Genomic DNA, 23,927 nt, shown 5'->3' with positions numbered 1-23,927 from the left:
AGCGATCTGCAGATAGGGGCCTAATTAAATGGTAAAAGCAGCTCTGTGGAAGTTTTTACCATGTTTAAGTACTTGCGCCAAGCCTCTGGTCCCTATTTTCATGGTTCGGAGCTGAAAATCAGGAATTTCTGCCACTTTTGCATAACAGCAAAAGAGGGTGTTTCTTCTGTGTTAAGAATGTGGAGGGGCTTTAGGAGAGAAGAATGGCCACTATACGGGAAAGTAACTAACCAACTGGCATACTGTAGTTCCTCATACCTGCTTTTCTTGTTCTACTGAACACCACTCACCCCCTGATGACACCCTCATGCTCTTTCTGGAGTCCAAGAGTGGCGTGAAGTGGCAGATGTATGCTTCAACTTATGTTTCTTCTTGGACTTATAAAGAAGATATTCCAACGGAATGACTTCAGGAGCAGGATCTTTGTCGACTTCGACCAGTCACGGGGTGGAGTCTTCTTGGGTTTGGCGTTGTAAAATTTGGGCTCCTATTCCCGTATGGCCTTAAGGTTCATCTGGGCACAATTGTCATAGGCCATGGAACCATTTTCCGACGCCAGAAACCGTAAACAGACTTTAGTAAGGGACCAGACATATTTGCCGTCCCTGCACGCTTTAAACACTGTCGTTTGAGGGGGGCTATATTTTCCCTTGCTCAATTAATTGTTAAACAACAGTAAAAAAGCCAAGGAAAAGCTACAGCTCCGCATCTGGAGACGGCAAAACAGGAAAAAAAATAACTGACATTACTGTGCAAGGCTAGTACTTGTATAAACCTCCTGCACTTCTGGAATGGAACGATGCTGGTGGGGAGCTGCACGACAACACCAGCCAGTGCATTGGAATACTGTGTCTAAAGTAAAGTTTACGGATTCAGTCTGATGGCTGGGGAATATTCACAAATTGAGGAATCTGTGGTTAGAAGCATCCATCAGAATACAGAACAATGCTCTGGGAATAAAGAACTAAAGTCCATAAAGTTAACAAAAATGTGGAGGTCTCACTAAATAACTCCAATAAGGCAATGCTAATGGACGAGTTACTTACCTTTGATAACAATGTATCTGGTAGAGAGACAGTCTAGCTGCAGATTCCTTAACTTAGAATATCCCCAGGCGTCAGACTGGATCTGGAAAACTTTCTGCAGCAGCATCTCTGCGCGCCCGGTCGTCCACGGACGTTACGTCAGCATAGCCATATATGCACCTCCCGACGTCAGTTTTCGTCTGAGAAACTTTTGTGCCACAATGCAGAGCCACCACCAAAAACTATGAGAATACGGCAAAAGCGTACACAAATGAAGAAAAATAGAATCACAAAGGACGGTGCCAGGCACTGTATCCTGAAAAGTAAAAGGAAAGAGCAGAGCAACGTTCTGAGAAGCAACCCCACAAATACAGAGGTCAAACCACCTATGGAAGCAGATAAAGATGTGAAGAAACAGCGTGGCAGACGACAGAAAGCCTGCAACTATAATGTATAACCATGAAGGACAACAGGTCCAGACATAGGATTCAAGGACAATTTCACCTTAAGACGTAACCAGACAAGAGGTCGTAACCCCAATAAAAGACCGAGAAAATGTGGCAGAGCCCCTAGACTTGAACCAATAGGTCGCAGGGGTGGTAAGAGACCCCAAGGCAACAGAGAAGGGGAGAGCGGGAAAAAACTTGAATAGATCCCACACAGTACATTCCAGGTACACGGTTGAAAAGGACTGACGACATGAGCATACCACTAAAATCACGTGAACGGACAGAGTAGAGCAGTAAAAACGGAATGAACACCGTGTGTCGGAGTGAAGTGAAAAGTCACCCTGTAGAAAGGCAAGCCACCCGGAGGGAGGAGAGTGTAGAAAACCCCACCTGAAAGGGTCCTCGCAGAACTGGGAGGACGAGCGGGCGTTAAGGAATCTGCGGCTAGACTATGTCGCTACCAGATACATCGTTACCAAAGGTAAGTAACTCGTCCATCTAGCGGCAGATTCCTTAACTTAGAATAGATACCAAAGCCATACCCATCGAGGAGGCGGGTCTGCGACTGAACCCCATGAAGTTCTTAGAGGGAACGTAGCCGTCAACAAGGTGGCGAAACACAGGGGGACGGCACGCGAGCGCAGCCACACCAAACCATGAAGCTCATAAAAGAGTGGAAAACATGGGGAGGCAAAGGCACCACAAGCCGTCCAAGAACAGCATGAAAACCCTGGTATGTATACCGGGTGAGAGAAAGAAAACACATACTAGATATGTAGGTATGAAAAGGAAAGTGCAGGACTTATCAAGTAGTGGAACTGAACCTAGGGTCTGATAGATCCGCAGGAACCGGCATGGCGACCATAAGACAGATCCATAGAGATGGCAACTGGTATGACAGAGTTAGCGCATACTGGTGTAGTATGCACAACAGCGGAAAGAAGAACTGTTGAAACCTGCACCAGCAAAATACTTGTGACAGCAGTGGCAGGGTACCAACCCACGGCCAGAAAATGCCAGTGGTACTAAAAACAGAAGGCATGCCAGTATATTGTCGGTCTGTCATAGATAAGTGAAAGGGCCAACGGCAACCAGCAGATGCGCCCAAAACAGGACTTACAGTAAGAATGATAGTCAAGCGGAAGACTGGAAGGTACATAGGCAGACCGTGTGGACGTTAGAACCACACGAAGTATAGCAAGACCCTACTAAGGGTATTGTGTACAGCTCAGATGCGAGAATTGCAACAGCAAGGCAACTAGCAAAAAGGGGACCAGGCAAGCAGGACACCCATAGAAGAACTTGTAGCACAAGCAGACCGGGTCAAAGACCACGGACACCACATGAAGGAACGTTGCCAGCAAGATACTACTGTGTAAGAGCACAGCAGACATCGAATAAGAAGACGCTAAAAAATGAGGAGTAACAACAACACTACGGCATGCGAAAAGTAGCAATAGACATGTGGGAGCAGAACTGGAGGTGTCCATGTCCAGGCCCATAAGGGACACCCGCCCCTCACCTGGGAGGAACAACGGTCCCCCGCAAGACAGAGGAGGAGATGGAGCTAGGCATGATAGTGGAAACAGTCGGGACCAACCTAAATGAAATACCAGTATTTGTAAAGCGCATAGCTACCTCCGCAGTGGTGTCCCGGCGCTGGGTGCCCTTGGTAAGATTAAGCAAGCTATTTCCCAGAGTCACATGGTGCTGGGCTAACCTGCTACCGGCTCCGGGGATCGAACCTTGAAGGCTGAAGTCAGGCACCCTGGCCGCTGCGCCACACATTCCACGGTAAAGGACCAATGACACAAGAAGCGAGTATCCTGAAGAGAACACTCCCCTTGAGAGTGTTCTAGAATGAACCCAAAGCAGAAGCGTGGAAAACACCTGTGCGGAAGCAGCAGGGAACTAGGAAAAAACTGCTTTAGGTAAAGTGGCAAAAAACGAGACCATAAGAATGTATAGCAGAGACGGACATAGTAAATCCGACCATCTTGAAAGAGAAGCCCAGTAAGGGCGGATCATAGAAACAACTGCGCAAACATTCCAGGTTGTATTCAAGTTTGCGCCAATAGTAATAAGCATGCCGCACAGCGGCATTTGTCCCTGGCGCAAGCAAGGACAGGGCGTCAGCCATGAAAGAACTGCGCCTGAAGTGAAGGAAAAGAGGACCTCGAGAGACGGTGGCCGTCAAAAGAAGAGCAGGCATGATAGACCAGAGGATCACTGCAACGCTGAAAAAACATAAGGACCTCATCAAGGCAGGCGAGGGAGAGGCTGCACAGCAAGGAACCCATGCCTAGGCCTAGAAGCACTACAGACAACTGGAGCCAATTGCAACTGAAGTGCAATAGAGCGACGCGAACGGGAGAATCGCTGCAGAAAAATGTCCATGAGGAAGACTCCATAGCAGCGTACCAAGGCTAAGGCAGTTACCCCATAGCCAGCAAATACCTTCACCCTTGGAGGAGTCTCGTCTTGGGCAAGGCACACATTCAGAGGACAAAAAGGAAAAACCGAACCAGCCGTCCGTAGGTACTGAACAAATACTGGGATGGCGGAACAACCGCTTACACTATCCGGGTGCTATGCAAAGAACCCGGGATATGTTTAAAAATCAAACCAATAAGGCAACATCGCCTACGCAGAATAAAAATTCACTAGAAGGCAGAAAGACGTGCCGCAAGAGTCACAGTAGAACAGACATGAGGCGGGAGATCACTGCATCCGCGTGGCTGTCCAAAAGGTCCACGCAATTGAATGGTAGATCTCTAAGAGCATTCCGAACATTGTCTGGGAAATGACTGTGGCGCAGCCATGCATGCCGGTGCTTAGCCACAGACTGAGCAAGAGCTCGTCCCACCGAGTCAGTGGCGTCAAGGGAAGAGCGGAGGGAAAACTGAGCCATTCCCCTGCAATCATGCAAAATGTGAAACAATTCTACCCGTGGGCCTTCAGGAATAGAAGGAAGAAGGTTCTCGACCAAGTCCCAAAGGGTAAAGGATGCGCATGCGAACACACTGTATTCAAGGCGCGGATGCCAGCACTGGCAGAGTCGAAAAGCTGGCGACCACAAGTCTCCAACCACCTAGCCTCCCTGGTGGGAGGTAACAGTGGTAAGGCGGAGGAAGACTAAGTCAAAAGCCGCCTGAACAACTAGGCCCAGAGCTCTAGGGTGAAGGGCGAGGCAGAGCAGATCATCCGGGGCAGGTCAGTGTCGACGAGCTATGGCCCGATCAACAGGGTCACCAGAGGAATGCCTCGCCCATGTGCCCAGCAGGATGTCAAACATAGATGCCCCAAGGGGCAGCAAAGGCTCCACTTCAACCGGCTTCATGTGGAGAAGATCTAACAAGGGATCAGAAGGCAGGGAAACCACAGGGGTCTGAAAACTATGAATAGCTGCTGCCCTGTGAATAGCCCGTGCATACGCAGCACTAGCCTCAGTTGCCATCCGGGGAGGTGATAATAAACCATCGGTAGTAGATGGTTGGAGACTAACCCGTCCACTAGACAGCAAAAGTGGAGGAGCCGGAGGCTGATCCGGAGGCCACGTCACACAAGGTACCTGCACCATGTACCGAAACGACCTCAGATCAGGGGAGTCCAGAGGAGCATCAACCTCCTGCATAGGAGGAGATTTAGGCGCCAGCACCAGTGTCGACCGACACCGCATGGGAGTTGCATCGATGTCCGTGTAGTCGAGTGGGACACCAACCTCATAATAGAGGAGGCGTGGATGTGGGCACCGGCGTCGACAGACGTGGAGTTGGCTGGACGTGGACGACCTCCAAAGGGGACTCGGCCTGGGCCCTGTCTGACGTCGACCCCACTGCAACATGTGGGGAACAGGGCGTCTAGCCCGGCGCCGCCTCCAGCGTCAGAAGCCTCTCAGGGCTACACGGAGACTGAAGGGACAGGCTAGACGGGCGACTGGGAGGGCCCTCTGGGTGGTGTCCTGTTGACGTTGTATCGGCTCCAGAACCCGGAGACGATGCACACAGCCGGAGCCATTGTGCCGGGACGCCAAAGGCGTCGAGAAGACCCGAAAAATAAGCCAAGGCCCGCTGGTTTTCCAGGGTCCGTTTTGGGACGCAGAAAAGAAGAAAACCGACGTCAGCGAGCCGGGAGGGTCATATATGGGTCCGCTGACGTCACGTCCGTGGACGTCAGGGCGGAGCCGTGCAGCACCGCCCCCGGCGAGCAGAGGTGCTGCTGAGGAAAGTTTTTTGGATCCAGTCTGAGGCCTGGGGATATTCTAAGTTAAGGAATCTGCGGCTAGACGTCTCTATCAGATATGATGGGTGAATGGTAAATAGGCCATGAATGGCTGACGGGTCCTTAAGCAGATCTTGTAGAAGTGTCTTATTGTCAAATGTTTGGGTGAAGGTAACAAACCTATTAATGAAACAATTGATAGCAAAAACCAGAGGACTACTACAACTCCCACCGGCCACATCAGACGAATAATTAATGTTACTACCAATAAGGGGCAATTAATAACAATTATGTTTGATATGCGAGGAAGCGGATGAAGAGAGACCTCGTAGCTGTAATTGTAAGGCCAAGGGACAGAAAATAACCTACCTAATTAGATCAAGACGTTCATAGATTTTGTTGTATACTGTCAAAAGACCTTTGAGAGCTACGAATATCTTGGAAATCAGTAGCTTTCTAGAGCATAAACTTAAAAAAACTGTATACTTGCACTTAGGACCGGAAATAGAAAGAAAAGTTTACCAAAATTAAATAATTTGACTTTTCATCAAAAGCTAATAAAATACAAACAAATGAAACTTGCTTTTGGTCACTCGTTAGTAGAATGTACCAGTTCTCTGTAATGATGACTAATAAGTGGCCAGGACTGCTATAAAATCAGCTGTGGCTAAAGCAAGGAACAGCATTACTGAGAGGCCTGAGCATAGGCTATGGAGCAATAAGAGCATAGGCAAATATATGTATGATGTTACATCCGGCACACATAAAAGATGATTTGATAATGTTTATTCTTCCCTTTCATTCTCAACAATAAAGTGAAAGCACTAAGTCAATATCAACACAACAAAACACTTATTCACGGGTCTAAAATCTCAAAGACCTACTGCCAATATGCTCACAAACCATGCAGGAGTCAAACTTCTGAAGAAAAAATGTATTTGGAAATCATGTTACGTTACACTTTCAAAGACCAGTTCTTAAGAATTGAATGTTAAGACGAACTCACTGCACAGGAGTGGAGAAGAAATGCAATAGTGTTACCTGTTGTCCTTGAAGTCTCTGTTGCAGCTGCATTTTTAGCTGTTTCGGTATATTGGTCCGAGGCCTCATTAGATTTGCTCTCGGGTGCATACCCTGTAGTGGAAAGTTTCCTTGCTGTTGGCCCATTTGATTAATCATTGAATTAAAGGATGTGTGCTGGCCTGGCATATTACTAAAGCCTCCTTGTATGGTTGCACCCGGTCCTTGGTATTGTTGTCCATATATTGGTGGTTTCTGATCAATCATGATTGGAGATTCCTGGCCCTGGAACGAATCTGGCTGTGGTTCCAAAGCTTGCCCCTTGAAAAGAAAGACACACAAAGACCATAACATTAGTAGTAGGAGGCATTTTTCCAAAACCTGCCAGGCAGAATGTTATCTTACCAGACAATAGGGAATGTGCTTTTCTGTGAAAAAAAAGCTGATCTTCTTCCAAAAAATGTTATACTGAGCTTCACAGATCAAAGCAATTTCAAAGCAGTTTAACATCTCATAAGACAACGTCAATCTTTTAAGGGGAGGCAGTACAATCAGAACCAAGCTTGCATAGCCAAGATTTACTGCGACTACTGGTTACAGCAAACAATGACCACAAAATAGATTATATACCCTTAAACAGGTGGAGGATTCCCAAGTTGGTTGCAATCTTACTTTCCATCCTTCACCTACATTTCTTTACTGCAAATACATATACTAAACACTACTGACAAATTTTCACACATTACATCATACTTAATGTGTTTTTTTTCGCAGGTGAGACACAAAGAAGTGTTCAAGGTAATTTAAATTACTGCGACAATTGCTCTAGCTTTCTTAAACATTCCTTTAACCCCTTGTCTGCTGATGACGGAACCGCTCCGTCATCAGCTGCGGTGGCGCTGTGCTGATGACAGAGCGGTTCCGTCATGGCCCGCTCGCTGCTCATGCGCGGCGCGAATTCCGCGGCTGCGCTGAGCGTTCTATTGAGCGGGGCGGGCCGTGACGGAACCGCTCCGTCATAAGCACAACGCCACCGACGCTGGTGACGGAGCGGTTCCGTCACCAGCATGCGGCCGCCGCGCGGCCGCCCCGCCCCCTTAGCACTGCGGCGGAATAGCCGCCGCAGTGAAGGGGTTAATTAAGGCAGGTATGTCAAGGTGAGTTCTCAGCATTAAAGTAATCGAAATGTATGCATATGTCTTAATCGTACTAATTGTTTCTCATGAATTTCAATAAAGACTATCAATAGATACCAATAAATGGAAGGCATGAGATAAGCAAAATTTAGTATTCTAAAAAAATATTTATTTTTCAATGTGTCAGCATAGATTGTGAAAAATATATTTCAAATATGCATTTATATATACATATAAAAACACTCATAATAGCAACACACAAAAAAGCCTTCTTCAGAGAATGTCTTTATTTTACAGTTTATTTAGCGCAAACTTAACCCGAATCGGGTATCGGAGCGCTTTACATAGCACCAGTTGCATTACATGAGGACACATTCATTTTTGTTAGGCACGGGGAGATTAAGTGATTTGCCCAGAATCACAGGATGTTCAGCATCATTGCCGAGACTCGAACTCAGTTCCCCAGATTCGAGGTCGACCACCCTAGCACTTAGGCCCAACTCCTCTCATGATAAAAACTAGCCCATGCATTTAGTATACAAAAGCATCAAATTCAAACATGTTACTAAAGCCTAGGGACTAGGAAAAATATATAGGAGATTGCCAAATGTTAGCTTAGGAGGTCAAGCTATGAATGATTTTCAGGATAGCTTAACAGTAAACGGATTTAGAAAGGTTAGTAATTTGCACAGTAATGGTTCATGGATTGGCTCACAACAGATAAATAATGAACAATTTAATGGCCAAGCTAATAAGTCTGAACATTTGAAAGGTTGTCAATGCAATAACACAAATGGAACTGAGCAGGCTTATAACTTGCCCCTTTCTGATGCTTAAATAGAAAAGAAAAAAAAGATTCTCAATAATCCATTTAATATATGTGGGAAGCTGGCTCTGTATATGGTATGCCAAAAAGGGGTATACCATGCAGAGTCTAGGTATTCCCTTATCAATGAACAGAGGCATGCTCTAGCAATGCCCAGGTGCTCTTCTAGTGGGTAGTGTGGTTGAGCAGCCTTGCGCTTCTCAGACAGGAGTTTTCGAAATCTGCAAATACATACAATAGTCAAGTGATGGGTACAACTCAATAAGGAGATTCACAACAAATTATACAAATACCAAGCACCTTTATATATGATTTGGCATCAGAGAGTGATTACATATTTAAATATGAATTATTTTCATTTTAATAAGGGGAAACGGAGTGCAATTACAGAGTTCTGCAATGTTATCCTACAGAAGGAAGAACAAGTTTTGCAAACAGGTACAGCACATCAGCTTAGAGGACCAATCGCCAAGAGTTCAAGTGAGTGAAGGGCAAGGTCCAAGGCAGCACCAACAGTACACCACCAGCTGCAGTAGGGCGGTGGGTGCAGGGTGCAAATCAGCATCTGGAGCTTAATGCAATTCAAAGGGGATCAGTCACTGTAAAAAGAGGCTGGAGGCTCTGGCTAAAAAAAGAAAAAAAAAAAAGAGTCAGTCCAAACCAGCAAGTGGGCTCAGGCATTGCGATGCTCGGGAACAGAGAAACCTTTGGTCCTCTTCGCCAAGGGGCGGAAGGGGCAGTGGTGTGTTTAATTGTCTGTTTTTTCCATTACCTGCGCAGTTGCAGTTAAGGGGCCCTGCTTGCAGAGGTTGCAGGTGAAGTTGGGGAATCCAGAAGTGGTGAAACAAAGATGGACTCAAGTCTTGCATATGCTTGTTGAGGGTCCCTTAGGGTGGCACAATTTGTGCTGCAGCCCTTAGGGGCCTCTTCAGTACCTTAAGGTCTAGGTACCAGGGAATCATTTACTAGGGACTTACAGAGGGTCCTAAAGGTTTAGTCAATTGGGGGAGCGATTGTATGGTTTTGGGCAACAGCTCTGGCGCTGGGGGCCTTGTTAGCAGGAACCTGGTGCACTTTCAAACGAAATCTCATCTTTTACCAGGCAAAAGGTGGGTATGACCTTGTCAAAAAGGGACACTATCCTACACTATACAAATGCCAAAAATAAAAGCCTTGACCACAGTGACCATTCTTCACTACAATTACTGAATTAGTAAAACCATGAGGCTTATTACAACAAAAGGAAGTGAGGAGGCATCTAAAAAAAAGTAACAGTGGAATGCATTTTACAAGTTTAGAAAACACTGTAGAATGTCTGTGCAAAAGAAATGTTGATTTCCTCACTCATACAGTTTTGTTGCAAGACAGATTAAGACAATGTATTTTATGGCAGTAAAGAATATTACTGATATGTGGGAGGTGGGGTCAGTTTCTCAATCGGAGAAAAGACCATTTGTAGTGTCATTTGTTTGAGAGCAAATGTTTTGCCTGTGCTGGGCACAGAATGCTGTGTAAACATCTGGTAAAATTATTGTTATTAAAGTCCTTTCAAACAGAGTAAAGTAATATGAGAAACAGATACGACCAATAATCATCACCGGGGCAAGTAGAAGAAATAGCAATACTTAAGCATGTGAAGCACAAGTTCATAGATGTATGCTAAGTATGTCAATAGTATCTCTGATACAAAGTCAGTTGTCATTAAAGCTTAATGGGTAGATAGTGTACCAGCTGCAGTGCCAGTTAGTCATGTTTGGTTGCAATAATAAGAAAATAGAAGTGGTGCCGTTTAGTGACAGACAAAGCATACTCTTCATAGCAGAAAAAGTCACCATGTTTTCCACATATAACTAGCTCCTAATAACTTTGGCACATGCAACCTATATGCTTGAGTTCACAAAAATAATTCTGTGAGTGTCGGTAAAACCAATGGTTCTGCCTAAGCCCCCTTATTTAGATTCCTTACATCAGATCGTATAAACTAGTTGGGCTAACCGATTTATCAAGCAGCAGTAGACAGTCACAATAAGCAAATCTACTCCCTTAATTAGAGTAGTCAATATAAGTGTGAGAATCTCTAACAAGGGTCAAATGTCCATATGTCCACTCAACATTGGAGATGGAAACTAGTGTTTGTAATAATTCCTTGGAAACATTTCTCTACAAAGGATACAACAGAAAAAAGTATAGCGAAGGAAGATCAACAAGATTATAGCATAACTTTGGCACATTGTACCAATTTCAGTAGAGCAGGTAATACATAGTCAGACACAATTTAGAGGGACATGAAGCAAAGAGTTAAAGATGAACCACCAGTAGGATGAAAACAAGTTACTTACCTGTAACTTTGGTTCCCCAGTATTGGTAACTTTCATAGATTCCCATGCTTTTGTATCATTCCCCGTCGTCGGAATGGGAGTCTCGGTAATAAAAAAAATACCATAGTAGTAGGTGCAAAAGAGAAAGGAAAGGCCTAGGCCTCATTCCCTTTTGTAGCATATCAGCCTCTTTTTGTAAAAGAGACCAAATTCTTGGCATCAGCCAATCAGAAGAGCCTCACCCTTGGAACCTTCCTGAAGGAACCTCAGAGCCTCAGATTTTCGTAGCCGTTGTGTGCTAGACACCCTACTTGCTGAAGGCTGAGCTTTCCCCGGGGAGGTGGGTGGGCGCATGGGAATCTATGAAAGTTACCAATACTGGGGAACCAAAGTTACAGGTAAGTAACTTGTTTTCTTGCCCCAGTATTGGAACTTTCATAGATTCCCATGCTTTTGTATCAGAATAGCAAGCAGTAAGGAATATGCTACTTACCAGTATGCATCTGTTCTTGGCATAGAGGGCTGCAGAGTGGTACATTATGAATAGATCGCCATCTGGTGTTGGGCTCGGATGATTGCACTTTGTTTTTCTCTTGGAGAGTCTTTTGTATCTTGGTGACTCCTCCTTTGGTTGGTAGTGCGCATGGGCATCGGCTCCATCCTTAGATTGTTTTGCCATAGTAGGGTTAGATGGAGTAGTATGATAGAATACAGATAGAAATGCCCATGTAAGTAGCTAAATAAGATATTGTTGGAACAGACACAGGTTTCCGGGGAGGCTGGGAGGGCATGTACCACTCTGCAGCCCTCTATGCCAAGAACAGGTGCATACTTGTAAGTAGCATATTCCGTTCGAGGCATATGGGCTGCAGATGGTACATTATGAATAGAATATACAGCAGTTCTCTCCCTAGCGGTGGTCGCCCGTGTCTGTTGCAACTGTCTGAAATAAAGTCTTTAATACAGCTTGTCCCAATCTAGCTTGTTGTGTTGTGTGCACATCTACACAATAGTGCATTGTGAAGGTGTGCGGTGTAACCCAGGTAGCTGCTTTGCATATGTCATCTAGTGGAATGTTTCCCAAAAATGCCATAGATGCTGCTAGTTTACGTGTAGAGTGAGCTCTAGGAGGAACAGTTAATGTCCTCTTTGCTTTTAAGTAGCATATTTGAATACATTTTACAATCCATCTGGCAATGCCCGCTTTACATATGGGATTGCCCTTATGTGTAGGAGAAAACGCAACAAATAGCTGTTTTGTCTTTCTGAAAGTTTGTGTTCTTTCTATACAATACAATATTGCCCTTCTGACATCCAATGTATGTAGGGCCCTTTCCGCTACCGTCTGTGGTTTTGGAAAGAAGACCGGTAGTTCCACTGACTGATTGATGTGGAATGCAGAAATTACTTTTGGTAAGAATTTTGGATTTGTTCTAAGAACCACTTTGTTTTGGTGTAGCTGCATGAATGGTTCTTGAATCGTAAAAGCTTGTAACTCACTTACTCTTCTGAGTGACGTGATAGCTATGAGGAAGGCCACCTTCCATGTGAGGAATTGTATTTCACACCTATGCATAGGTTCAAATGGTGGTCCCATTAGTCTGGTAAGTACTATGTTGAGATTCCAGACTGGGGAAGGTGGTCGTCTTGGTGGAATGACTCTTTTGAGTCCCTCCATGAAAGCTTTAATTGCTGGTACTTTAATCAGGGAAAGATGTTGCCTGTTTTGTAGGTACGCCGCTATAGCTGCGAGATGAACCCTGATAGAGGTATATGCTTAAGTTACATTGCTGCAAGTGTAGTAAATAGCAAATGATTTGTTTAGTGGATGTGTCCAGAGGGTTGATGTGATTACTGTTACAGTGTACAGCAAACCTCTTCCATTTTGCTGCATAGCATGCTCTGGTGGTAGGACGTCTTGCTTGTTTAATGATTTCCATACATTCTGGTGGTAAATCTAAATATCCAAACTATGACCTCAGGAGCCAGATCGCTAGGTTCAATTGTTTGGGATCTGGGTGCATTATTTCTCCATGGTTCTGTGTAAGGTGCATGGGTAATAATCTTAGCTTTTGATGTGGCACCTGTGAGAGTTGCAGTAGCGTGGTGAACAACGGCTGTCTTGCCCACGTGGGTGCCACTAGTATCATTGTCATTGAATGCTGTTGCAGTTTCCGAACCACTAACGGAATTATTGGGAGAGGGGGAAAAGCGTAAGCAAATCTGTTGGACCAATTTATCCATAGTGCATTGCCCTGGGACCGGCGGTATGGGTACCTGGATGCGAAGTTTTGGCATTTTGCGTTCTGATGATTGGCAAACAGATCTATCTCTGGTTGCCCCCATCTTTGGAAGAATGGCTGCAGTATCTGGTCGTGCAGCTCCCATTCGTGTACTTGGTCTGACTCTCTGCTTAAGATGTCTGCTATCTGATTTTGAACTCCTGGTAGGTGTTCTGCTAACAGATAGATCTTTTGAGGAATGGCCCATCTCCAAATTTCCTGTGCTAGTTTGGATAGTTGGAGAGAGTGTGTCCCCCCCTGTTTTTGAATATAATACATTGCAGTCATGTTGTCTGTTCTGATCAGGACTGCCTTGTTGGTTATTTGCATTTGGAAAGCTTTTAGTGCTAGAAATACTGCTAATAGTTCCAAGTAGTTGATGTGCAGTTTCTTTTGCTGCACACTCCACTTTCCCTGCACTGTGTATTTGTCCATATGCGCTCCCCATCCGGAGAGCGATGCGTCCGCTGTCAGTATCACTTGTGGAATCGGTTCTAGGAACAACCGTCCCTTGGAAATGTTTGTTGTGTTCCACCACTTCAGAGAGCGATGCGTACGGTCGTCTACCAACACCAGATCTGTAATCTGACCTTGAGCCTGATTCCACTGTGTCGCTAGACACTCCTGTAGTGGACGCATTTGCAGTCTGGCATGTGGTATTAGCAGTATGCAGGAGGACATCATGCCCAACAGCTGCATAAACACTTGTGCTGGTAGTGAGTGTTGTGGTTGAAATATTTGTATTAGCTTGACCATTGTCTGTATCCTGATTGGATTGGGGTATGCTATATCTCTTTCTGTGTCTATAGTAGCCCCTAGGTATTGTTGAATCTTGTTTGGTTGCAAGGTGTGATTTTTTGTAGTTCACCGTAAACCCTAGGTGGTGCAGCAATTGAATGGTCTTCTGTGTATTGTGAAGGCATTCTTCTTGTGACTTGGCCTTTATTAACCAATCTTCCAAGTAAGGGAAGGCATGCATTTGTTGTCTTCTTAGGTGTGCTGCCACCACAGCTAGGCATTTTGTGAACACTCTTGGTGCCGTTGTGACCCCGAACGGAAGGACTTTGAATTGATAATGATAAGGATAATGTTGTCCTTCCACTACAAACCTTCGGTATTTCCTGTGGGCTTTGTGAATTGGGATATGGAAGTAAGCGTCTTTTAGGTCCAGTGTAGAAAGAAAGTCCCCTTTCTTTAGTAAAGGAAGTACCTGTTGGAGTGTGACCATGTGGAAATGTTCCGAATTTATGTATGCATTGAGAGGTCTTAGGTCTAAGATTGGTCTTAGAGATCCGTCTTTTTTGCGGATTAGGAAGTATAGAGAGTATACTCCTGTCCCTTGTTGATGTTTTGGAACCTTCTCTATTGCATGCTTTTGTAGCAGTGATAGTACTTCTTTTAACAATGTTAGATGATCTTGACTCATTGGACGCTGTTTGGGGGGGATGTTTGGTGGGGTAGCTGTGAGTTCTAGGCAATAACCATGTTGGATAATTGGTCTCACCCACTTGTCTGATGTGATGTTTTCCCAGACAGGCAGGAACTGTGATAGACGTCCCCGGACCGGTGTTATGTGGTCTGGGGGAAGTTGTATTAAGTCACTGTTTTGGGGTTGGGGAGTTGCGGTTGTTAATATTTCCGCGGCCTCTACCCTTGTTGTTGTTACCTCTGTAACTACCTCTTGAATTACCCTTGGGTGACGTAGGTGTAAAAGAGGAGGATTGCTGATTTGTTCCTGTATTTTTTGAGCCTCCTCTATAGGTGGATCTACGAAAGGAACCCCTTTGTGTTGGCTGTTGTAATGCTCCCATTGACTTAGCCGTTTCAGTATCCTTCTTCATCTTTTCTAAGGTCTCATCTGTGCTTGAGCCAAAAAGTGTTTTCTGATCAAAGGGTTGGTTCAATAAAGATGTTTGTACTTCTTGTTTGAACCCTGAGACTCTAAGCCATGCATGTCTCCTTAACATGACACTGGTGTTGATGGATCTTGCTGCAGTGTCTGCCGGGTCTAGGGCGCACTTAATGGAAGTGTTAGTTATTATCTTTCCTTCCTGTATTAGCTGATCTGCTCTCTTCTGATGTTCTTTGGGGAGATGTGTGATGAGTTTTTCTAACTCATCATAATGTGCCCTGTCATAACGTGCAAGTAGCGCTTGTGTATTGGCTATACGCCAGCTATTTGCTGCTTGTGATGCTACTCTTTTGCCTGATGCATCTATTAATTTTGACTCTTTATCTGGCGGAGGGGCCGCTCCTGTAGATAATGAGTTCGCTCTCTTACGAGCGTTTGAAACTACAAGCGAGTCCAGAGGTACCTGCCCTTTGATAAATATTGGATCCTTTGGAGCCGCCTTATATTTATCAATTCTTGGGTTTAACACCCTAGCCCTCACTGGGTCTTTGAATATTTCTGCTGTGTGACTGAGAAGACCCTTTAGCATAGGTAGAGTACCTGATGTTCTTTGTGCAGTAGGTAGTGTCTCTAATAGGAAATACTCTACCTGAGGTTCTGTATGTAGATCTACCTTATGGTATTTTGCTGCCCTATTAATGAGCTGTACGAAACCTGTGTTGTCATCAGGTGGTGAAGGCTTTTTAAGGGATATAACTCTGGGTCGTTGTCATCATCTGACCCTGCGTCATCATTTTCCCATGGGTCATCCTCATCTGGGATAGTGTCATCATCCCCTTGAGGTTCTCCCTCCCCTGTGTCACTGTCTACATCTGACAGAGGTGTAGATGGTCTTGGTGTAGAAGGTGGAGGAATATTTGGCATAGTGTGAGGAATAGGAGAAGAGGGTGTGACTTTAGGTCGAGGAGAAGTAGGAGGAGTTGTATTTGTCCCCAGTGTTCTCTTTTTAGAAGGAAGAGTTTTGTCTTCTAACTGTTCATTCTTCCTCTTCTTCGTCACTACTTTGCCAGTTTGTGGATCTATAAACAAAATCTTTTGTTTGGGATCTGTTTGCTGCTCCTGTGTCGGTACCGAAGCCTTTGGTTCTGAAAGGTGCCTTTGTTTTCGATCGTCAATGTTCGGTGTTTTCGGCACAGAGTGTTTGCTCGATTCCGATTTTTTCGGTGTCGAGTGAGTCTTCATGTCGAAACAAACATGATTCGACGTCGGAGTGTTTCGATGCCGAGCTTTCCCTTGCATGAAGCTTCGTTGTCGAAGTCAATGTCGACCGTTTCTCTGATCCGACATGGTCGGAGACCGAGAGTTTCGGTTTCAGTTTCGGTTTCGTTGCCCGAAGGCGAGGCGTCGGAAACTTTTTTCTGCGGTTTGACCGGGCTCGAAGGCGGGGTCGTTACCACACGGGGTCGGTTTTTCGGTAAGGGGATGTCTTCACTCACGGTTTGTTGCACGTCTAGTTCTTCGACATCCGACTCGTCCCCTTCCGACCCCGACTGATCTTCATGATCTTCTTCATCGAGGTGCTGGTCTTCGAACAGCTCCGGGATCGCCTCCGACTGCATTCTGGAAACCTCGTGTCTTCGAGCTCGACGGTTTCTAATCGTCGACTTGGAAGAGAATGCTGCGCAGGCTTCGCAGTCCCTGGATTCATGTTCAGGCGATAGGCAGAGGTTGCACACCTTGTGTAGGTCCTTGTGTGGGAACTTAGCACCACACGTTGGACATTTTTTAAATGGAGTCCTTTCCATGGACTCCGGGCTTGACCACGTCGAGAAAGGTCTCCTGTTCGTCGACGTAGAGCACAGTTTTTCTTCGATGTTGGAGTCGAAACGCGTCGGAATGGAAATGGAATCGCGTTCGATAACAATACCCTCGAATTGGAAAGGGAATACGCGCCGATAAATCACTTCTTTCTGAAGTCGATCTGGAGCGTCTCAATCCTCATCCGAACCCGATGGCGGAAAAAAACAATCTAAGGATGGAGCCGATGCCCATGCGCACTACCAACCAAAGGAGGAGTCACCAAGATACAAAAGACTCTCCAAGAGAAAAACAAAGTGCAATCATCCGAGCCCAACACCAGATGGCGATCTATTCATAATGTACCATCTGCAGCCCATATGCCTCGAACACCATTATAAACACATTTTGTAAATAAGTACCTTATAACAGTAAAAAATAAAATCACAAAATGTGTTACCACTGGAAGGTGGGATCGAAAGGAAAGCTCACCAATCGCTTGAAGAGGTTCCTCAAGACAGCTTGGCCCACCGCCGCCTCATCCTGCTGCAAGCAGTAATGCTTAGTGAAAGTGTGTACGCTGCTCCAGGTAGCAGCTCTGCAAATGTCCTTTATATGTACCCCCGCAAAGAGGGCTGTTGAGGATGCCACTGATCTCGTTGAGTGAGCACGAATCCTGCCCACCAGAGGTTTTCCTGCCATGCAGAATAGCACTCGAAATCCATCTTGAGATCCCCTGTTTGGACAGAGGGAGACCTTTGCTTGGACCACCAAAGGCAATGAACAATTGCGAAGTCTTTCGAAATCCCTTGGTACGGTCTATGTAGAATTTTAGACATCGTTGTAAATCCAGAGTGTGTAATGTCTTCTCCGCCGGAGTGACTGGGTTTGGAAAAAATGTCTTCAGAATCACTGGCTCATTTAAGTGAAAGTCTGTAGGAACTTTAGGAATGAATCCCGGGTTCGACCGCAAGATGACCGTGTTTCTTTTGAACTGCAAAAACGGTTCTTGGATCGTAAGAGCCTGCAACTCCCCCACTCGCCTTGCCGAGGTGAGGGCTAAGAGTAGAGCCAATTTCCATGACAAGTATTTCAGGTCTGAGCGTTGAATCGGCTCAAATGGTTCCCTCATCAGTTGAGCCAGGACCAAGTTTAAATGCCATGTCGGAGGAGGAGGTCTCACTGGTGGATAGACCTTTGAACAGGCCTTAGAGGAATTGCTTGACAATTCTTGAAGACAATAAAGAAGGACCAGAGTCAGATCTCTTGAATCTTGAAATTGCCGCCAAATGGACTTTGATCGTAGAATGGGTCAGATTAGACTTTGCTAGCGAGAGGAGATAAGGCAGGAGTTGATGCGGTTTTGAAGTAAAAGGATCAACCTTTTACTTTTTACACCACATACAGAACCTTTTCCATTTTAATCTGTCTTGTTTGTTGAGGGTGCCCTTGCCTGAGAAAGCATGTCTTTGATCTCCTTGGAAAGAGGGACATTCATGAATTCTCGCTGGTCAGGAGCCATGCAGTCAGGTGCAACGATCTTGGGTCTGGATGCCAAACCTGTCCTCCGGACATTGTCAGGAGATCCGGAACTTCCTCCAGCAACATTGGAGGAACTAGCGACAGCAGATGCAGCTCGGTGTACCAAAACTGTCTCGGCCATGCCGGGGCTATAAGGATAATTTTGCATGGTTCAGTCTTCATTTTCCTGATGAGGCGTGGAATCAGGGGAATTGGCGGAAACGTGTAAAAAAACCTCCCCGTCCAGGCTATCGATAGGGCATTGCCCAATGAGCCCTGATGGTGGAACCTGCTGGCGTATGTCCGGCACTTCTTGTTGGTTGGCGTCGCGAAGAGGTCCACCTCCGGTGTGCCCCATGTCTGAAAGAGTAGATCCAGAACCTGCTGTTTTAGCTCCCACTCGTGACTGACTGAGGCCAACTAGCTCAGTCTGTCGGCGCCTTCGTTCAGCACTCCTGGTAAGTGCTCCGCCTTTAGTGAAATTCCTTGAGGAATTGCCCATTCCAGTATCTGTTGAGCTTCTCGCGACAAGAGGAGTGATCTCGTTCCTCCTTCCTTGTTCACATAATGCATAGCTGTGGTGTTGTCCGTCCTGACTAGCACTTGTGAACCCTGGAGTCGCGGAAGAAAGGCCTGAAGAGCTAGCCTGATCGCTCTCAGCTCCAAGAGATTGATATGTAGTTTTTGCTCGCGAGGAGACCAATGGCCGCTGATCTGCAGATCCTGCATCACTGCTCCCCATCCCTCCAATGACGCATCAGTCGTTAGAATTTGAGGCGATGGTACGTTTGCAAAGGATAGACCTTGGCACAAATTGTCCTGATGTGACCACCAAATCACTGCCTCTTTCATCTCTCGAGTGACCACCACCTTGTCCTCGAACTATCCGTGCACTTGTTTCCATTGGAGGTCCAGTTGTTCCTGCAGGGGACGCATCTGCAGTCTGCAGTGCGGAATTAGGGGAATACATGATGACATCACCCCTAGCAGCGACTTGTAGCTGCGTACAGAAAGACACCTTCCTCAAAGGTTTCGTGCCAACCGTTGTAGTTTCTCTATCCTCTTGAGTTGGAAACGCCCTCGAGAGCTTTGAATCCAACACTGCTCCTAGGAACCGTGCTCTTCTTGAGGGCATCAGCGTGGATTTTTCTCTGTTCGAAGTGAGCCCCAGATTTTGGAACAGATTGGTGCAAGCCTGCACTGCGTCCTGCGCTAATTTTCTGGTCGGGGCCTTCAGTAACCAATCGTCCAGATAAGGGAAAACCTGGAAGTGGTTTCTTCGGAGAAATGCTGCCACTGGTGCCAGCACCTTTGTGAAAACCCTTGGGGCAGAGCGAAGGCCGAACGGCAGGACTCTGAACTGAAAATGGCTCTTGGCTACTGTGAAGCGTAGGAACCTTCTGTGTGCTGGGTGAATTGGGACATGGAAGTACGCATCCTCCAGATCGAGTGTGGCCATGAAATCCCCCAGGCTGATCATTTTCAATATGTCCTGTAGGGATACCATCCGGAAGGATAGGGAGACAAGATAGGTATTTAGCTCCCTGAGGTCCAGAATGGGGCGCCATTTTTCCAGCGTCTTTCTCACCAGGAAGAACCTGGAATAGAAGAACCCCTGGCCCTGTTGTTTGGAGGGGACCGGCTCTATCGCCCCTTTGCGGAGCATTTGTTGTACTTCGAGCCTTAGGAGACGCAGATGTTTCGATGGAATGGCTGCCGGGGGTCTGGGTGGAGGGACTTCCATAAACTCCAAGGTATGTCCTCGTCTTATGATGTTGATCACCCAACGGTCCGATGTTATTTTGGACCAATTGTGAAGGAATTTTGACACCCTGCCTCCAACTGATGATTTCCTGGAGGAGGGAACAGTAGGCAGAGCCAGGAGGCCGCTATTGGCGTTTGGACGTGTCCCGTCCACGGGCAGCCTGCTTGCCCTTGTTGTAAGGCCTCGAGTAACCTGAGGATTGGCCCTGTCTTTGCTGGTAAGGCTGGCGGGTTTGGTGGTATCCTGAGCTGTTAGAAGAATAGCGTTGCTGCTGGTGTTGGTATGAACCTCTATAACCACCTCCTCTGCCTCTTGAACCTCTGAAGGGAGACTTGCGATATTGTAAGGTCCGTAGCGACCTGGCTGTTTCCGTGTCCTTTTTGATCTCTTGAAGAGTATCATCTATCAATTTCCCGAATAGGGCGTCGCCATCGAAGGGCAGATAAAGGTCCTTGTTTTGAATTTCCGGTCTAAACCAAGTTGCCTTCAGCTATCCTTGGCGTCTCAACACTGCCGCTCCTGCCAACGCCTGAAAGGACGTTGTGGCAATGTCCATGGCACAGTCTATAATCTCCATAGAGACCGCCTCACCCTCTTGCAAAGTCTTTTTTGCTTCCGCCACTGACTCCGGTGAAAGCTGTTCAAGATATGGAGCTATATCGCACCATAATTGGCGATCATATCGTCCCAATATCGCCAACGCATTTGCGGCACGTATTAGCAGGCTAGCCATCGATGAAAAGCGCTTGCCCGTGTTATCAAGACGTCGTCCATTTTTGTCTGGAGGGGCCGTTAAGGGAGCAGAGGGGCTCCTTGACTTCCTCTGTGCTGCCTGCGAGATGACAGAGTCAAGCTTTGGATGGCCCGTTAGCGCTGCAGGTCCATCATCTGGAGCTTTATACTTTTTATCCTGACGCGGTAGTACAGGGACCACCGTCGCTGGGTTTTTCATAGCTTTCAAACCTTCCTCCCACAAATGATCCACAATCGGAATCGATCTTGTTGTCTTGCGGTGTTTCTCTTTGAAATCATATAAGAAACAGTCCGTGGTTTGAGCGGGCATTACTAGTTTAAATCTCCCAGCTGCACGTTCCATCAGCTGGTGAAAACTGCCGATGTCAACAGGAGGTGAATCCACCAAGTCTGGATGAGGGGAAGCTTGGTCTGGGATGATGTATTCATCATATTCATCCTCATCATGATCTGAGTCTTGGTCACCATTGGATGAATCATCGTCATTATTCCCATCCGGGTCATCAGCTGGCTCTGAAGGGGCCTGAGGCACCGGCCGCTGAGGTTGATGCGGCGTTTGTATCGGAAGTTCCGGAGGAATTACAGATGAGGGTTTCCTCACTGGTGTGGAAGGAGCAGATTTACGTGGGGATGGTCTCTCTGCTTTTGACTTCTAGTCCTGCAGCATTTTGTGGAGGTCATGCAGTAATGTTGTAGGAACCGAAACCATGTCCTGTGGCTCATAGCCCTTAGAGTGGGCCATTTGGTGATATTCTCCTTCCCTTTGATCATATGCCCCTTCTGAATCTGTGTCTTGACTTTTGATCAATAGGTGAGACGGGCTATTGGCATAGTCATAAGTGTCCTGTCCTTCCTCAGATTCGCCCTGGTCCAGCAACAAAGTTGGCGGTAAAGAGGACACTCTTCTCGGGGATGTCATCTCCGGAGTGATTCTAGTTAAAGAAACCGTCACTCCTCTCTCCGTAGCCCGTATCGTCGATGGTTCCGTCGACGCCGGAGATATCTTCGTCGACGATATTGGAATGACAGAAGTCGTCATCACCGTCGACTAGCCCGCCGGCGTAGTAGAAATTGTCGTCGTCGATGCACTCGTCGACGACACCACCGTCGTCGATACCGTCGTCGTCACTGCAGTCGACGATGAGGGTTTCCTCGTCGACTATGTTGATGAAGCCGTAGACTACGTCTTTGTCGACTATGTCGTCGGCACACTCCCCGTCGACGATACCTTCTTCGACGACTACGACGAAGCTTTCGTCGACGATCCTCCAGCCGACGAGCCCGTCGACGGGACCAATTGGAGCTTGGGCTTCATTTTCTTCGTCGACGGAGCCACCGTCGACGATGTCTTCGTCGTAGAGGACTTAGAACTCCTCTCTGAAGAATGTGAAGAGGGTTTTTTGAAGGCTGGGTCTGTCTTCCCACCCTTAGGAGGCAAAACCAGTTATGCCTTATCCTCCCCACTGCGGTGGGGGGAAACTCCTGAACCCCGGCTCTCAGAGTCTCTGGGGGTACTTTTAGAAGCCTTTGAGGGGCGCCCAACAGAGGAAGATGGGGAACCTCTACCCCTTTTCACTGACCTTTTTGAGGAAGCAAATGAAGATGATTCCTCCTCATCACTGGAAACTCCATGTTTCCTCTCCTTCTGCCTCTGTAGCGATGTAAGCAGTCTTTCAGCACGATCTCTCAAGGTCTTGGTGGAGAGAGTGCGGCAAATCTTGCAGTCCTCTGCCTTGTGATCCGGATAAAGGCAGTAAATACAATCCTTGTGTTTGTCTCCCACAAACAGCCTTTTCTTCCCACAGGTGGAACAGGGCTTGAAAAGGGCTTTCTTTTTCTCAATTTCAGCCATCCGGATGAAAAGGAGAGATTTGCTGAAGCAAACTGAAGAAATCCTGAAGTAATCCAGAAGAAAACACTGTAGAAATCTACTTGAAGAGTTGAAAATAGAGCAGAGCTCAAAGGAGACTCCCTAGCACAACGTGCGGTAGAAAATCTGAGGCTCTGAGGTTCCTTCAGGAAGGTTCCAAGGGTGAGGCTCTTCTGATTGGCTGATGCCAAGAATTTGGTCTCTTTTACAAAAAGAGGCTGATATGCTACAAAAGGGAATGAGGCCTAGGCCTTTCCTTTCTCTTTTGCACCTACTACTATGGTATTTTTATCATTACCGAGACTCCCATTCCGACGACGGGGAATGATACAAAAGCATGGGAATCAGTGAAAGTTCCAATACTGGGGCAATTCCATTTTTCCTCATAGTATTGTATAGTTGAGTGGGTGGGGTGGGCTACAGACCTTTGGGTGGTTTACCCTGCGCCGGTGTTGTCCAGTTGACAAATTTTGGGGTGGTGGGGGTGCCCGATGAGTGTGGGGTGGGGGCATGATGGGTGCTGCTAGCGATTTTGGGTTCTGTGTTTGGGGTGAGGGGGGTATGTAATAATACACATATTGACACTGAAGCTGGGTGGCATTACAGTGCGACAACATACATTAAGACATTGCAGGGGCGGCGGGGAGGACATGGATTCCTGATGAGTTAGATATGCTACACCACCGCAATGGCTACATCTAACACAGGAATGTGTACAATCCTTTCATGGAATGTTAACGGGATGGGGAGTAAGGTTGAGAGGGGTTTAGTGGCGGCATATTTTAAAAGATTGAAACCGGATGTAATTTTTTACAAGAGACACTTAAAAGGCATTCAATGTGGGTTCCTGGGCCAAGGGGCATATAAAAAATGGCTCACGCTGGATTTTCCCACGGGGCAAGGGGTGTGGCGATACTCAACAGAAAAACCCACCCTTTAAAAAAGAAGGCACCTGGACAGACCAAAACAGTACATATGTAGCATGCAAAGTAGTATGGGATAGGAGCCATCACTTTTGTTAGTGTATACGCACAACCCAAACTCCAACAGCAAACGATGGATAAGCTTGCAACAATTTTACTGGAGGCGGGA

At 46.5% G+C, this 23,927-nt stretch overlaps 1 protein-coding gene across 6 annotated transcripts in view; it reads right to left on the bottom strand.

The window, feature by feature from the left end:
- Positions 1-23,927, bottom strand: part of NCOA3 (nuclear receptor coactivator 3) — a 633,192-nt gene that overhangs the window by 157,951 nt on the left and 451,314 nt on the right. For all 6 annotated transcript variants that reach the window (XM_086932604.1, XM_086932603.1, XM_086932607.1 and 3 more), the window contains one exon: positions 6,737-7,036. In XM_086932604.1, the coding sequence (XP_086788730.1) occupies positions 6,737-7,036 (300 nt within the window). The remainder of the gene's footprint in view (positions 1-6,736; positions 7,037-23,927) is intronic.

Source organism: Lissotriton vulgaris, chromosome 7 (assembly GCF_964263255.1).
Source record: "Lissotriton vulgaris chromosome 7, aLisVul1.2, whole genome shotgun sequence".
Classification (NCBI taxonomy): Eukaryota; Metazoa; Chordata; class Amphibia; order Caudata; family Salamandridae; genus Lissotriton; species Lissotriton vulgaris.
Note: the sequence above shows the minus strand (reverse complement) of the source record. Positions and strands in the feature narration are given on the sequence as shown.